At 42.6% G+C, this 18,177-nt stretch overlaps 1 protein-coding gene across 3 annotated transcripts in view; it reads right to left on the bottom strand.

The window, feature by feature from the left end:
• Positions 1-18,177, bottom strand: part of lmo3 (LIM domain only 3) — a 101,467-nt gene that overhangs the window by 14,126 nt on the left and 69,164 nt on the right. For all 3 annotated transcript variants that reach the window (XM_088347346.1, XM_088347344.1, XM_088347345.1), the window contains exon 3: positions 11,036-11,161. In XM_088347346.1, coding sequence (XP_088203472.1) covers positions 11,036-11,161 — 126 coding nt within the window. The remainder of the gene's footprint in view (positions 1-11,035; positions 11,162-18,177) is intronic.

The raw sequence follows: 18,177 nt of genomic DNA, 5'->3' as shown, positions 1-18,177 counted from the left end.
CATCCAGCAAGCAGTTAGCCGCAGATCAGCCGCGGGGGACAGCTAATCGATGAGGCTGTCGTCCGGCCTCATCATCTCGCCAGTCCTGGCCCAATTTCCTCCTGATGAGCTGGAGGCCACATAGTCTGGGGAGGCCGGAGGAAGGTTAGAGCAAAGAGGAACGGGATGGGTGACAGGGCGGGCCAAGGTCAGAACCGATAAGGGGGGATTCTGACTCCGTATTCCGTCGCTGCGATTGGGTTCGGCGCTGCGAAGCTCAGCCACCGGTGCCTTGTATGTCACGAGTCGGCCTTGTTAGACAGGAGCCTAATAGGCAATAAGGGACACACTTGTCACTTGGTGGATGATTGGTGTGGAGGACTGGGAGTCAGCGCAGGAAACGGAATCCTGCTCCCTTCTCTTTTTTTTTTTTCTTCTCTTTTATTCTCTTCTTTTTATTTTTCTGTCATGATCAGGGTCAGGTAGGGTTATTTTAACTGGATTACTTTCAATTACTTTTGGATGACTCCAATAGCAAATATGCTAATAAAAGACAAAAGAAAGTAAATAGGAATAAAATGATGACTCACAACACGTGGTAAGCTTTCTCTCCTGGCTTTGAGCTCTTTGATCTCCGGCAAAACGACCATAAAATGCGACCAGGGTTGGGTAGGGTTACTTTAACTGGATTACTTTCAATTACTTTTGAATTAATCCAATACCAAATATGCTAATAAAAGACAAAAGACACTAAATCTGAATAAAATGATGACTCACAACACGTGGTAACTTTCTCTCCTGGCTTTGATCTCTTTGATCTCCGGCAAAACGACCATAAAATGCGACAGAAACAAAATGAAAATAAATCCAAACAGCTTGCCGACATCATTTTTGCCGTTCCATGTATTCCGTTACTCCTCAAGCCTGCATTAAAGTTGAGTCATTTTATTCCTATTTAGTTTCTTTTGTCTTTTATTAGCATATTTGTTATTGGAGTAATCCAAAAGTCATTGAAAGTAATCCAGTTAAAGTAACCCTGCCCAACCCTGTTTATCATATTGAAATCATTCCCAGAGGTTTGATACTTACTGACGAGCAAGTTTTCATCTAAATAACACAAGACATATATTCAGGGTTTGGTAGGGTTACTAACTCAGTTACTTTTTAAAAGAAGTAGTGAGTAACTATAACTATTTACTTTTTTAAGTAACACTGCTCATAGCACGATAAATGTTCCACTTTCAACATTTTAAGGACACCTCAAATGACGTACCCATCCTGTGTATTTTATTCAGATTACCTTAAACTCCGGACTATAGAGCGTACCTGATTATAAGCCGCACCCACCACATTTTAAGAGGATAACCGCTTTTGTACTTGCACAAGACGCACCTGTACATAAGCCGCACGGGCCCACATTAAAACATGTATCACAATCACAAAATTGTTGTTGTATGTTGTTGCAGTCTTCCTCGGCCTATATATTCCACCGGTCTAAATCCTCTCCTAACTTCTTTTTCAAAACCAATGTTTACAGTAAATTTTATTCCCAACTCTCAAATTCACTTTAGATGTAGTCGTACTAGCTAGTGTGTTGACCAAAAACCGGTAACCTTTCCTTTAAATCTCTGAATCTTGTTGTTTTATTTGAACCATTTTTTTCAGGCTTGAGCAAAGAAGGTTGGCTAATGGCGAGCCCATTGATTGGTGTAGCGCATTTAGCAGCCAAGATAGCATTTAGCATTAACGATTTATGCAGCCTTCGCATGGCTTCCTAATTAGCGTCCGTGAAAACCAGTAAAAACATGCAAAGAAATGATCAGAAGCATATCCTATCTTGGGTTGCTTGGCAGCAGGTTTTTTAATAGAATTTCTGAAGATTTTTCAGGCGCTACATTGCTCATATTCAGTTTAATCGGGGTTCTCAAACTTAATTGACATGGGGGTCGCCGGAACTAGGGTCTTTTCTCAAATAGTGTTAAATTCCATGCACAACATAAGATTTAAGATTAAAAAAAAACTGTGAAAATAAATCTATCTGTAATAAATGAATCCATAATCCGCTAGAATAATAGAATAGAATAGAATAGAATAGAATATACCTTTATTGTCATGGTTACAAAATGGGTTAACATATGACAACAAAATTGGGCATGGCACTAAAGGTGAGGGACAGACAAGGAAAGAAGAGGGGGTGAAAACGAACTTTCACCCCACAAGACGTGGGTTCTGACTAGACCTAAGATTTATGGCCCGAGCCCGAACCCGAACCCGAACCCGAGGCAATTTCGGGCCGGGTCGGGCCTGAAATGTCAGTCATACGGTCGGGTCGGGTCGGGTTCGGTCCTGCTTTTTTTTTTTTTTTTTTTTTTTTTTAAATTAATTAATAATTATAAATATATGTTCATTAAAAATATATACTTAAACTATGTATGGATACTAGACCAAGGAATACTTGTTATAAAATAAATAATTTGGATAAAACGGAGAAGGAGCTGTAATTGCTTTTAACGGAGCCAGAGCATGCTCTGTGCACGTGACGTGACGTGAATGCTGTCCTCTTAATAATCTTCCCCTCCGCAAATTCGCGTGATTTTGGCCTGGTATCCCCGATATGGAGTCGGACCAACAAGAAGTTAAGGATAAACTCAAGAGAGGAGAACTGACGAGGAAAACGTACTCTGGTAAGAGTGAAGTGTTATAATTAGCTCGCTTTATTGTTTTAATAAGCGTTTTATATAGAATACGATCGCTTTTGTCGGAAGCGTACATTGACGTTGGTGACATTTTCATCCGCGTTAAAAAACGCAATTTGCAGAATAAAATCACGCTTTATTGTTTAAATAAACGCGTTATATAGACTAGGATCTCCCAATTATTATAATTAGCTCGCTTTATTGTTTTAATAAGCGTTTTATATAGAATACGATCGGGGGGGGGGGAATTTGCATAGGAGTCGGAAAAGGGCACAACACGTCAACACCCCCTCAATGAAAGTGCTGCGCTAAAATCTTAAGGACGTACTACTACTGCTGCTGTGGATTATGGCCCAATGATCAAGTCGTCAAAATGACGGACGCCCTTAAATGTTTTCGCTACCTCAAAAAAAAAACCGTCAATGACAGATTGTCGCTTAATGTAACATCTGCAGTGCAGACACAGAAATATAAAAGATGTAAATGTTTATACAGTTTTATTTAACTTAGGCCTAGATGTTGTAACAAAAGGCAGAGTTTAATTTGTTATCATAAATCACCCCTCCTTATAAATAAAATATGTAATTTCGGGCCCCTTTCGGGCCGGGCCAGCAAATCCAGTTAATTAGTCGGGCTCGGTCCGGGTCGGGTTTAATACCCCTCGGGCCTGCGTCGGGCTCGGGTGCTTTTTTTTGGCCCGATCTTACCTCTAGTTCTGACTCAGTCCTGTTTTCCTGGTAATATCTTCAATCCGGTATTGTTTCAGTTTATTTTTGTCCTGTTTAATTTTGACTTCCAGTTTTGTTTCCGTCTATTTTGGTCCTGTTTATCATCTTGTCCAGTTTTCGTTCCCGTCTAGTTTCTCCTGTTAATTATCGATATCCTGATTCATTGTCAATCCTGTCTGTCCCTTCCTGTCCTTCCACACCAAACCGGCTTCCTAACGTGCACGCCCCGTAAAATAAAAGGCTTGTGTGAGACCGTCACACGATAGGGTCCTGTTTTTGTTCTGCTTCTGACACTCAAATGGACAAGTATGTTAGTCATTGCTTTACAGTATCTCAAAAAGGAAAATGTTTAAAAAAACTGAAAAAAAACTCTATAACCACTTAGAGTTATGCATTGCGTTGCCTCCCTGTCCATTTGACAATGATGGCGGCAAAATATAAAGGTCATGGTCACTCACTCTGGTGCACTAATTGGCCTATCACTTTTAATAGCGGAACAAGGCAACCACTATTAAAGTCCCACAGTGACGGAATCAGAATAATCACCGGCGTCCGAGGACGTAAAGACAGAGTTTGATAAATGGGGAGCTACGTAGGGGTGTCGTCTGGATGTTCATACGTGATTGTAGCAATTCAACCTTCAAACGGCAATTTACAAGAAGACTGACCCGGAGAAGCCAGGGATAACGACACCCGTTGACCCTGTACTACTGTCGATCGCCTGCCCTGTCTATCAGATTTCACAGTTTCCGGTTTGTGACGAACTGGCGGATACAGCCATAAAAGGGGTAATGGAACTGGTTAGCCAAGAACTCAACCTGCACGATAAAGCGCGGGATCGTCATGAAACGGAACAGGACTGTCTGGAAACGGGTCGGGAACCAGGAAGTTGGAACTCATTTGCGTAGACGATCTGTCACTTTAATTGAGAAAGAAAAGTTGTCCAACACACAGATGGACCAAAAACGAAACAAAGCAGGCTCAAATGCAGGCAAAACTACAGACTAGGCGTTTAACGGGATTAAACAGAACTTGCAGGAATCTCTCAGAATGTTACACCGAAGTGCAACAAAGTCCAACAAGCACAACAAGACTAAACAGATATCAAACAGGCATGAACCGGTTTTCAACAAGGGTAAACAACGATCTAGCAAAGGGCAGTTCCAAAAGGCAATGCAGGTCAGCTGGTGTCAAGGGGGCGGGGCCAGCTGGGCGCCATGACAACCGTGCGGGACATGACAGGGATGACTGTCCACAGATCCCTTAACCACCTAGGTTATCAGGGCATTGTTGAGGACACAACTCTGGACAGCTATCTCTACTGCTGACAGTTTCTAGGACAAGAAAGTTTGTGTCACGGTTGCCATGTCTTTCTTGTCCACCCCTTTTCTCCCACTCTGTGTCTTTCTCTCTTGTGTCTTCTAACCTCTTTTGCTCTAACCTCCTTTTTTCCTTTTCTCTCTTTTCTCTTTCTCTCTTCATACCTTTTGCGCTTTCTTTTCTCTTTTCTCTCCTGTCTTTCTATTTCTCTTTGGATTTCTTTATTCCTCTCCCTTTCTTTTCCCCCTCTCTCGCGACTTTTTATCTTCTGTTTCTCACTCTCTTGTCATGTCCACCATGGTCGCCGTGGCGACCGGCTGGCCCCGCCCCCTTGGCACCGGCTGTAGCAGATTTTCTAATTTGCGTGTGTGCTTCTTAAGAGCGGGTTTTGGGGATCGCCTGTTGCGGGTTCATTGCATTACTTTGCATTATTCTGTTCTGTTTGACTTGAGGAAACCTGTACTTGCCCGTTCTGAGTAAAAGCCTATTTTGTGAGTATTCCTAGACTGAGTTCCTGTTTGCCTGTAAGCCTGCTTTTGTTTTTGTCCCTGAGTGTTGGACGACTTTTATTTCCTTAATAAAAGTATCTGATCGTTAACGCGAATGAGTTCACCCTTCCTGCCTCCTGCCTCCGATCTGGTCCGGTCCCGTGACAGCTCTCTCCCTCTCTCTCTTTTTCTTTCTTTCTCCTGCCCTCTCTCCTTCTCCCTCCCTCTTTCTCTTATTTCTTTATCTCTCTTTTTCTTTCTATTTAATCTACTAGTCCGGCCCCCGACAGAATATTTGTTCTATCGTGTGGCCCCCCGAGTTCAAATGAGTTTGACACCCCTGCTGTAGAACTAAAGTCACGGTCACTCACTCCGGTGCTCTAATTGGCCTATCACTTAACCGGGGCTTTTAATAGCGGAACAAGGCAACCATTATTAAAGTCCCGCAGTGACGGAATCGGAATAATCACCGGCGTCGGAGTCCTCCGGTTCGAACGCGCCCGCCAAGGGACGTAAAGACAGAGTTTGATAAATGGGGAGCTACGGAGGGGTGTCGTCTGGATGTTCATACGCGATTGTAGCAATTCAACCTTCAAACGGCAATTTACAAGAAGACTGACCCGGAGGAGCAAGGGATAATTACACCGGCTGACCCCTGCGCAAACTCCGATCGCCCGCCCTGTTTATCAGATCTCACATTTTCCGACAACGTTCCGCAGAGGAATCTCCGGGCCATTTGTGAGATGGATTAGATTGCTTTATTGAAGGGCCTGTCGGGGGAACGGGTCAATGGCAGGGGAGGCGAGGGGGCGGCCGGTCCTCCGTGTTTGTTTGAGGTCGGGAAATGAGAAGGGACGGAGACGGTAACGGTGAACGAGGCGGGCGGCGGGATCGGTATGCCGGGTAAAGCGCAATTTCAGGACGTTCGAAACAAAGCGAATCAACTCACTATTCGGGGAAAGTGAGATCCCCGGAGAGCTAAGAGCAATTTGCTGAAGGTCGATCTATTAATCACGTTAAAAAATGCTGAGCATTTTACCTAACCTAAAGGTGTTACGCGGCAACACGACAGAAGAAAGACGAGCCGGAACATCTCATTTCATCTCATCTCATTAGCTGCACCGCTTATCCTCAGTAGGGTCGCGGGGATGCTGGAGCCCATCCCAGCAATCATCGGGCAGTGGGCAGGGGACACCCTGAACTGGTTGCCAGCCAATCGCAGGGCACACGGGGACAGACAACTCGCTCGCTCATTCACACCTAGGGACAATTTGGACCGGCCAATTCACCTGAAATGTATGTTATTGGAATGTGGGAGGAAACCAGAGTGCCCGGAGGAAACCCACGCAAGCACGGGGAGAACATACAAACTCTGCACAGTAAGTCCGGTAGCTGGAATTGAACCCACACAGGAGGTTCCCAAGACCATAGAACTGTGCCGCACACGCGCTAACCACTGCTCCACCGTGCTGCCCCAAGCCGGAACATCGTAAAAGAAAATTGATATATAGGAAGTTCATTTTGAAGAAGAAATAGTAATGGTTTAAATAACCAGCTCAGTAGCCTAGATGGTAAGGCGCCCGCTTTGAGACTGGGAGGTCGGTGGTTCGCGCCCCGGCCGAGTCATTCCTAAGACTTAAAAAGTGGTCGGCGGCGCCCTCTGTTGGCTGCGGCTGCATCGGCTCGCTACAACGGGTCAGGTGCAATCGACATTTCGTTCTGTGTACATTGTTACACAGAATGACAATACAAGGAAATTATTATTATTATTATTATTAAAAAAATAAACAATTCTACTATTATTTGTAAAATGACAACATTGTACCCCTCCCGTTAAAGGCACAGTGTGTAGTATTTAGCCTATTTAGCAAAGTTAATTTTAATAATACGCATAAATGAATGTATCACAGTGTTCATTTTACCTCTGAAAAATCTATGGGTCCCAAAATTTAGTGTTATCGAGGTTGAAATTGTAAATCGGTGAGAAATAATAGAATAAAATCTATATATTCATTCAGTTTTAATCATCAAATTATGAATTCATTTTTTGCATCAAATTCTTGTTGGTAATATACTGATTAAAACCTGTCTTTTTCCATTTTCTCCTTTTAGACTTCCTTTTTTTCTTCTTTATACAACATCATCATTCGTAATGTAATGCATCAAAGAAAGTGAGCCGTTGGAGAGCCGGCTCTCTTGAATGAGTTGAGCCGAAAAAGCCGGCTCTCTAAAAAGAGACGGACTTTTCACCACACAACTCGAGATCGGCGTGCAGACGAAAACTCGAACCGCGAGACCAAAACAACATCTGCCGGATCTGCCTGACGAAAAGTTTGGAGTGCGGTAAATCTTTGTTTAAAAAAAATGTAATCGGGTAATAATGACAATTTTGTGTCCAAAAAGTTGCGTCCCGGGGACAGACGTTGACTTGACACTATGCGTCCCCAGCAAAAATGATGCGTCTAGGACGCAGGGACTCGGGCAAAAGAGAAAACTATGAACGTACACTTTGTAAAATACTTGTAGGTCGAGATCATTTGTATTTACTGTCACGACCAGAACGGAATCAGGACCCGATTGAGTAGCGTTAACCACAAGTTTATTGATAGAAAGAGGAAGGGCAGCTTCTGCAATACGGTGCTTGCTGGATGCGGGAAGCAAGCAGCTCACACAATCGGATCGTGATCCGAATACGGAAGTGGATCTTCCGGAGCGGAAGATGGCAGTGTCAAAGAAGGAAAAACAGGTCGATAGCCGGGACACGAGAGCAAAAACGTGGTCGGGATCAAAAAAGGGTCATAAGCTGGGACGGGAGAGCAAGCGTGGTCGGGGTCAAAAACAGGTCATAGCCGGAGACAAAAAGGGGGATCAGGAACGGGTGGAAAAAACGTTGCAAAATGCGGGACTGACGGGAGTCAGAGTCAAAATGCTTGCCTAGCCCTTTTTGCCTATCCAGTGTTTGTGCTCTTGTTTGTCTCCCGCTATGATCTGTTTGATCTCGACCACGTCTGCTCTCCCGTCCCAAATTACGACCTTGTTTTGATCTCGACCACGTCTGCTCTTCCGTCCCGAATTACGACCTTGTTTTGATCTCGACCACGTCTGCTCTCCCGTTCCGAATAACGACCCGTTTTTGATCTTAATCACGTCTACTCTCCTCTCCCTTTTTGCTCTCCTGTCCCGGCTACTGACTCGTTTTTTTCGTTCCCGACACCGCCATCGCTCGCCACGAAAGTCCCACTTCTGCGTTCAGAGTGACTTGCTTCCTGCGCCCAGCGATAACCAGATCTTGGGTGCAACCCTTTCCTTTCTTCCAATAAAACTGAGAGAAACGTAACGCAAGTGGGTCCTGTCTCCGTTGACTCCGTTGACTCCGCTCTCCAAATTCCTTATTTTATGTGCTAACATTCCGAATTTGATGGTACTGTAATTCTGACATTAATTGGAAAAATAAACGGCATTGACTTTGTGTAAAAAAACCCTACTATTTATACTACCCACGTATTTGTGTCCACAATCGTATCCATCTGCCGCAAAAAGGCAGCAATAAAACGGGAAAACAAAAAGTCAAAGCTGACGAACAGCTTCAATTAAATCCGGTGCCACACCATAAACCCCGGCCAGACTCCGGCAAAAATTGTGATGGGCATCTAAATGGTGCCTGCAAGGCCGCGGTGGACCGTGCGAAATACACAAACGTCAATTTTATTCAACAGTTCATCAGCCGCCGTAATGTAAAAAGAAAGATTTGCTTAAGTGGCTTTTAATGCGGTTGAACAGAGTTGCTCTGCCTGGGTCTAGCTGATGAAGATTAGCTGACTTCTTCTATTAAGAAAGTCTGTCTGGTGCAGCCGGCCGCAGTGGCAAGACAATAACCGAGTGCTAATTGTGCGTGACCGGGTCTCCTGTATTTTAGCATGCGCGGCGCGTCTGGTTGCCGGCGACGCGAAGAGCAATGTTCTTCGTATCTGATCGTGCATCCTGTCTTAACTGCGGTCACCCGATGGAGGGAATAGCTTACGTTTTGTTGCATCGGATTACAATAGGTTGACACGGTGGATGGACTGAAAGGACGTATAAACCGCAAGCAAATATTTTGACTTTAGCTTGGTTCGATATCCGGTTTCTATCAATATCCGAGTAATTGCATGAACTATGCTCTACCGTCGCAAAGGATTTTATACATTTGACTATAAAGGATTTTATACGATTGACTACAAGTTACATGTATTGAGTTTCATGCAATAGATACTCACTGACTGGGCTGTAGTTCAATGACAGTTCACGCTGTTCCAAATGTAGAATATTTTGTCAAGGGAATTTTGATAACAGGACTCTGACGGAGGACGGCAGGCGTTGTTTTGAGAACAAGGCGCTGTGTTGTGAGAACGGTGGGCGCAAAACAATCCCTTGGCACGCCCATGGGAGGAGCCGAGACGCCGTCTTGCGGGGAGACGTGGGCCAATAAGAGAAAGCTAAAGGACTTTAGAAGGAGGCTTCATATAGACCAGTGTTCGCTCTAAGCTGCGCGCATGCACAATTGTGCACTGCTCGCACATTCTCAGCGCACAAAAATGAGGGCTCAAAATTACTTATTAAGAAGCGACTTAAGTCAAAATTACAGTGCATGAAGGTAAAAATACACAGGTTCCCCTGACGTTGTGACCTAAATGCGGTATTTTGAAGTCGAATCGAAGGAGAACGAATTTGAGTAAAGTTAGTAGAGTTTGTCGGGGAAGCGGCTTCTTCGGCTCGGCTCACTAAAAGGAACCGGCTCTTTCTGGTCCTCAACGGCTCTTCGGGTTGTTTTTGCTTCTTTAATCCCAACATGACCAAATATTAAGTCAATTTATGCACAAAATGACTTAAAGGAAGGGGGTAATTGAACAAAAAAGAAAAAAATACCAAAATGAAAAAGTAGTGAAAAGCTGAGAAAAAAAGAAACAAAAGGAAGAGAAAAAAAGAAGGAAAAATTTAGAAAAAAGCCAGAAAAAAAGAAAAGAAAGAAACGTAGGAAAAAAGTAAATAGAGAACAAAAAGAAAAAAGTAACAGCTCGGAAAAAAATAAAGACAATGAGACTTTTTTAAAAGGAATTTTTTTTAAAAAGTAGAAAAAAACATGGAAAAAAGAAGAAAAAGTTGCATTCAAATAATATCCAATTATATCAAGTGAATCTTGTTGCCAACATTGTATTTCCACTAAAAAATGTGATTAAGTACAGTTCTGTATCTTACAACCGACTCAATAAGCCCCCAAAAATGTTAATATAAAATATATCAGGAAATAAAAAGAAATGGATATCTTGTGAAAGAATTGTAAGAACAAACGACGAGTCAATTCATTCAAAAGAGAAAAATCATTTTGCATTGCCGGAAACTCAGCAAAATGTAACTTGATGTCAAGTTTTGGACATGTATGATAATGACTCAGTTGCCACACTTGGGATTGCTGTCGCTCACTGTTGTTTCAAGCGTTGCTCACCGACTTTGTGTGAACGCTCAGACCCATGGAAAATTACAGGGAACATTGGCTGTGCCAATCAAAAGTAGGCATTGTTTGTAAAGACAGAATGGTGGTCGGGGTCGTCACCTGCGACCAGATTTCAGGTGGACTTCCCGTAATGAAGACGGATGGGACTGGTTGAAGAATATGGACTCTACAGTGGTACAAGATCATCATCTGGGGCATCTCTCCGGTCACTTGTTAGAGTAATAAATCTCCCGACGTCGGACTATCGGCGGCAGGGTTAGCACGCCTCGATCGTTCTTCCCCGAACAGCCAATTGCGGCTCGACGGCAGTCGGGTACAGGTTCGATCACTCACCTCTGATTGCAGAGCTGGCACGCGAAGCAGTCCAGGTGGTAGACGTTCTCTTTGGCTCTCATGACCATTTCGAATGCTGGAATTAGCTTGCTGCAGGCTGCGCAGTTGCCCGTCACGCCGAACAACCTGGACAACGGAGAATACCGGATATTAGCGTCCGGGGGAAGGAAAGTGTGGGAGTAAAAGTCGAGATTGCATTGCCGAGGAAGGGTTTTTGGGGTAGGATCGATGTTCCCTCTAAACTCGCACATTCTCACAGCACAAGAAAATCTAGGCAGCTCACAAAAATCAGGGCTCGAAATTGCTAATTAAGAAGCGAATTAAGTCAAAGTTACAGAGCATGAAGGTAAAAATACACGGGTTCCCCTGACGCTGTGTTCTAAATGCGGTATTTTGAAGTCAATGTCGAAGTAGAACAAAGTTGAGTAAAGTCGGTAGAGTTTTTCGAGAACCGGCTTCTTCGGCTGGCTCAGTTAAAGGAACCGGCTCTTTCGGGTCCTAAACGGCTCTTCGGGTTGCTTTTGCTTCTTTCATCCCTATATGACCAAATATCATGTCAAATTATGCACAAAATGACTTAAAGGAAGGGGGAATAGAACAAAAAAGAAAAAAAACTACCAAAATGAAAAAGTAGTGAAAAGCTGAGAAAAAAAGAAACAAAAGGAAGAGAAAAAAGAAGGAACAACTCTGAAAAAAAACAGAAAAAAGAAAAGAAAAAGAAACAAAGGGAAAAAAAAGTAAATGGAGAACAAAAAGAAAAAAGTAACAGCTAGGAAGAAATAAACACAATGAGATTTTTTTAAAGGAATACAAAAAAACTAGAAAAAAACAGGGAAAAGGAAGAAAAAGTTTGTGTTGCATTCAAATAATTTCCAATTATACCGAGTCAATCTTGTTGCCAACATTGTACTTCCACTTATAAATGTGTCGAAAGCCGGGACGGGAGAGTAGACGTGGTCAGGATCAAAAACGGGTCGAAGCCGGGGGACAGACGGGAGTCAGGGTTGAAAAAGGCTTGCCAAGTGATAACTGAGGTTCACAGACGGACTGACAACAGGGGACATATAGGAGTGGGTTTAAATAGGGACAGAGAGCCAATCACAGTCCGAGGCAGCTGGCGCCAAAGGAGCGGACACGGGTGATGCACATCGGTAATCATGACAAAATGAAACATTCTGACTAGAAAAACGCTGTAAAAAGGTGAAGCAATCGGAAGCTGTTTTAACATCACGAGACACTGTGAGTCAAATGAAAATGCTACAAAGGCGTGCTACTATTGTGGACTAAAAGTAGAAACATTTGGATAGGACTTTGGCCGGGTCAGGGTGACTCCAACTATTTGTTTAATTGATAAAAAATTCGCTGGGTCAGGGCAACTCGAATCGAGCGCCCGGCTAGAGAAAAACAACACGTCATCGCTGACCGAACACAGTATAAATGCCACTGTCGCCCGGACAACTTTGGAACAGGACTGAACGTTTGGATGAAATAAACAACGTGTCCCCTCTCATTTCGACTCTCTCTGCTCCTTTGTGTATGTTTTGGGGCGGGGCCGATATACGTCCTACTCCGAAATATTTTGGCGCGACGCTGTTCCCAAAACACTACAAACATTTCACAGAGGGTGAATTTAGATAGATAGATAGATAGATAGATAGACAGACAGACAGACAGACAGACAGACAGACAGACAGGCAGGCAGGCAGGCAGGCAGGCAGGCAGGCAGGCAGGCAGGCAGGCAGACAGACAGACAGACAGACAGACAGACAGACAGACAGACAGACAGACAGACAGATAGATAGATAGATAGATAGATAGATAGATAGATAGATAGATAGACAGACAGACAGACAGGCAGGCAGGCAGGCAGGCAGGCAGGCAGGCAGGCAGACAGACAGACAGACAGACAGACAGACAGACAGACAGACAGATAGATAGATAGATAGATAGATAGATAGATAGATAGATAGATAGATAGATACTTTATTAATCCCCGTAGGGAAATTCACACTTCCAGCAGTATCTTTGTGTTGAAAAATAAAATAATAAAATAAAAGAAATAGAATACAAAAATACCCAATATAACGTGTTGCTATAGAGTATTTAAATAGTGCTACGTAAAATACAAACTGTAATAAAAATAGGGTAATATGCAATGTGGGGGTGGGGTTGAATGTGGGCTTTTACTCCCCCGGGTGGAGTTAAACAGCCTCATGGCATAATAATCATTTTCAGCTTAGCAAATCCGGCTTACTTTCTGAAAAGTTTGTACACTCCTGTATTATAATATTCCTTCTTAACGTGAGGGTTTTCATTAGGAATGGTCGAGTGAGAGTAGTACGAAGTGGAAACTACCTGCAGTATCAGGAAAAAAGCCGGACTGAAAGTATTAAAAAAAAATGGCCGCAGAGTGTGCCATTGAAATAAATGGGACACGGTTCTCACCACTGCCCAGGGAGGACCCTATTATTTCTCTGCCTGCTCCAGGGACTTTAATGGGAGTATTCATTAGGGATTCAGGGCTGTTACTACACAGAGACCCGGACCAGGCTACAAGAATCTGATAAGGAAATCATATAAGAAAATAACCTATTAAGCAGACTTCTCCGGGCACTTTTAGCCATCGTTGTTAAAATGATAAAACGGCATGCCACTCTCGGAGTCTGTAAGAGATGGCAATCTGATAAATGATCGGGGGAGCGGGGATATGCAGGGGTTGTTTATTAACCTTCAGAAAGTATGTTTCCCAGAGGCACAGGAAGCAGATAGATTGTGCCCTCATGAATACCTCCAGAATTAAGGGCCACTGTCAACACACCTTGAGACAATGAAGGATATCGCTTGTAACGTGCTGGCCGGGGTGAAAACAAAAAGCGGGGCCCCTTACGACCGTGATTACCCGATTAATTAAAAGAATGATGCCTTCCTCTTTTGAGCTCTCTAAATTTAGAAATGTCCCCTTTAAAAATAACTAATGTTATTCTTTTGAGTTATTTGAGTTCTCATATTAATTGCTAATGAAATTGTCTGCATTTATAGAGTGCTTTACAAGTTAATCTAATCCACATTTCCCACTAGCGGCCTTGCAGCCATGTAAGGCGCTCACCTGCTTATTGGGGGTATTAGGGGTTCAGTGTCTTACCCAAGGACACTTGGACATGTAACACGGAGGAGCTGGGATTCGAACTAGGATCCCTTGATCCCAAGACGAGCGCTCTACCTCATGAGCTACTGCCGCCCCGTGTTGGTTTTAGATCAGGTAATGGTGTCATTGTAATCCTGTGCCATCCTTTGAGACATTTTTGTGATTAATGGCTATATAAATAAATTTAACTTGACTTGACTTGACTTAAAAAAAAAAACTAATGTTATTACTTTGAGGCAGCACGGCGGCGCAGTGGTTAGCGCGTGTGCGGCACAGTTCTGAGGTCTGGGTTCAAATCCAGCTACCGGACTTCCTGTGCGGAGTTTGTATGTTCTTCCCGTGCTTGCGTGGGTTTCCTCCGGGCACTCCGGTTTCCTCCCACATTCCAAAAACATGCATTTCAGGTGAATTGGTCGGTCCAAATTGTCCCTAGGTGTGAATGAGCGAGCGAGTTGTCTGTCCCTGTGTGCCCTGTGATTGGCTGGCAACCAGTTCAGGGTGTCCCCTGCCCACTGCCCGAAGATAGCTGTGATGGGCTCCAGCACCCCCACGACCCTACTGAGGATAAGCGGTGCAGCTAATGGATGGATGGTTGGATTACTTCGAGTTCTTTGAGTTCTCATATGAATTACTAATCCCAAGAAAATGGAATCAATGAACAGGCCGATTTTCCTTGGATGAATCGGATGAAATGATGACTTCTTTCCTGACAAAGAAGGGTAATTGATCTAAAAATGAAATACAAGAAAGAGCCAGATACGATGGATTCAGCATGAGATAATGAGTATGTGAGACGCAGCGCTAGTTTGAATGGCAGCTGAAAGAAACTTGCCAAGGGACGGACATCCTTGCCTCCTATAAACCAGTGTATGGAATAACGCTGTAAAAAATGAGGCCGTTACGGCGGAAAAAGTAAGTCACATGACACCGTTATTTATAACGTCGTTATTCCCAAGACTGTCAAGCACATAACATCACATTGAGGAATTGGATGGTCACTTTATATTGTTTTACTTTTGTGGTGAACAAGGTATTGGAAGTGCAGTTGCCTATTTCTACTTGACCAGTGTTTCAGGTTGTGAGATTTTGATTTATTTATTTTACACGGCTGTGTTAAACACACTTTATATTGTTAAATACTTGAAGTACAGTAGCATATGTCTACTTGAGGAGTTGTCTGACTAGAGAGTGTGATTTCTTCTAGAGAGTGAAACTCACTTTATATTGTTTTACAGTTGACTTTTGTTGTGATCAAAATACCAGAAGTACAGTGGCCTATGTCTACTTGACTAGTTGTATGAGATTATGAGGGTTAAAAGTAATGTATTACACTCACTATATATTGCTTACTGCTAAATGTTAATTTTTCATATTGTTTACTGTTTATTTTTTCCGCACTTCAAAGTTCTATAGCACAAAATTTCAAATTCTTTGACAACCGCTTTCCAAAGTAACTAGCTAGTTACTTTTACCATAGAGTAATACGTTTACTGACTCCATTAATTTTTGGAAGAAGTAGTGAAGTAGTGTCCAGCAGATGGCAGTAATGTACCGTAAATAACCAAGGAACAATCAACATTGTCAATACTTCATTTTTATCTCATAGAAAATGCCTATTTGGTAATTTGCTATAATTTGGCATCGTAAACTACAAAAAATTCGCACTATTTGATTGAACTTTTCTGAGTTTTAAGAGCCTTTGTCTTTAATGACACAAACAACTCCTTTATATATCCATTAGTGTTTATTTTACATTTTATAACTTAGTGCACATAAACATTAAAAAACTAGCAAAATGGTGTTTCTGGGGAAATAAATGATTGGACCAGGCTGCTTGGAGTGGTCAGTGATCGGAGCTGCAGTACCCAATTTGGCCGCCATAGTGTTTTAAAGAAAGCAGACCACTTTTGTGGATGTTATTGGTATTTATTGGGGGTACCTCGATACAAAATCTGGCTAAAAACACTTGCAGAAGTTTAAAATACAACAGTGTACATTTTCAGGGTAATTGTTTCAGCCGTTTTGGAGCCTATAGGTCACATACGAACACACAAACGTACAAATCTCGATTTATAAAGCAGTTTAGATTAAATATTGTACCTAAATTATGGGATGGCAACAGTTGTTCCAATTCCCTCTGGGGAATTGTGTCCAGAGGTTAAGATTAAAGTCCTAATTTAATTCCGAGAGGACGCCGTTTTTCCTAAAAAGCCATCGTTTAAAAGCTTTGACTGCAGCAGAGAAATGAAATCTTTGATAATGTTTTCCAGCCCGTGAGCAGCATTTTTCTTGCATGGGTGATGGATGTGCTCTTTGAAAAAAAAAAAAATCATTGAAAAGAAAATGAGCGGCTCAAAGACCCCCCACCTCCCCCTGGTTTCTAACCAGACCTCCTGGCAGCTTTTCATCCACTTGTTTGCTGCATAATTCATTTGGTACCTATGTGCTACATTAACCACAGCGCTAAATGATTTAACATTGCCTTCCGGTGTATGCTAGCTCCCGGGGACAACACATACATTTGCGTTTCCAATCAAACCAAATCCCCCTTCAGAAAAGGGGGTCGGTAACCTATGGCTCGTGAGCCGTAAATGGCTCTTTGCATGAGCAAATAAGCCCAACCCAAAAATAACTTCCACCGTCTGTGTTTCCAATAACTCACTTTGGAACGGATGGAATGACTGTATTCTCTTTTCACCATGTACCGTACTGATGATAACATGAAGTTTTGAAAGTAATTAAAATCTATTGATAAAATAATCTTCTCACCGTACGTAAATTAGTCGATTCTCGAGTACAGAACATCACATCCATTTCCAAATTCAAGTTTAGCCATTTCAAACACCCTCATCTGATACTGGTGATATCAGATATCTGAGACCACGCCTAAAGAGGCATGAGTTGGTTGAGTGTCACTGGTCCGTATAAAAAGAATTGGCTGAGCGATAGACGTCCTCTTTTTCTCTGTTCGTTTCGTACGACGGCCTACACTGCGGGCCTACACTGCGGCCTTGAGTTGGGCAGGTGAGCCATACGTGAGCAAAAGACAAAATCTCTCCGCAACGCAAGTAAGATGACAAATTCAGATTGAACTTTATGTTTGCTGGTTCTTGGAAATGAGCTTTTTTTCTGGACAAGAGAATCTACCCAAATCGACTAGCATTAGAGCGGAAACTTTTTTTTTGTGCTAATAACTTCCAGAAAACTCCGGCCATTCCCCTTCCCTTTTGTTTCCCTAACTTTAATTCTCTGTGTTAATAAAGTGGATGTACTTTTTCAATCGCCCTTAGATTAGTAATTCGTATAGGAACTCAAAGAACTCAAAGTATTTTATTTTTATTTTTATAGAAGTTTTATTTTGCAATTTTTTTCATTGCAAAAGGTCTATAAAGATAAACAAAGATTATTTGAACGATTTTCAAAATGATGGGGCCACTTAAACTCTTGGGGTGGCACACTAAAACTAAAAGCCATAACTGATGCCACACCGATCCAGCGATATACTGGCAAGCAGGTTGGCCAGTGGGTATGGCCAGACAATTTTAACATGGGGCCGAGGCCAACCCTAGCCGCCCCCTGGTGGCGCCATTGCGGGCAAGAGAAAAGAAAATAGAGAGACATAGAGAATGAAAGAGGAACAGTGATATTGAGAGAGAAACAGAGAAAAGAGTGAACAAGAGAGAGAGTGAGAAAGAGAGAAAAAAAGCGTCAGAAAGAGAGAGAAATAGGGATAGAGAAATAGAGGATAAAAGAGAGAGTGAAAACAATAAAGAGAAAAAGAAAAGAGAGAGACATAGAGAGAGGAGGAACGTTATATTTGAGAAAGAAACAGTGAAAACAGTGAGCAAGAGAGAGTGAGAAAGATGGTTAAAGAGGGACAGAGAAACAGAGAAAAGAAGAGAGAGTGAAAAAGATAAAGATAAAAAGAAAAAAGAGAGACACAGAGAAAGAAAGAGAAACAGTTATATTGAGAAAAAAGATTGAGAGTGAGAGAGAT

The sequence above is a fragment of the Urocampus carinirostris genome, chromosome 11, assembly GCF_059441175.1.
Source record: "Urocampus carinirostris isolate Australia breed hairy pipefish chromosome 11, RoL_Ucar_1.0, whole genome shotgun sequence".
Classification (NCBI taxonomy): Eukaryota; Metazoa; Chordata; class Actinopteri; order Syngnathiformes; family Syngnathidae; genus Urocampus; species Urocampus carinirostris.
The sequence above is the reverse complement of the archived record's forward strand: the minus strand, read 5'-3'. Positions and strand labels throughout refer to the sequence as shown.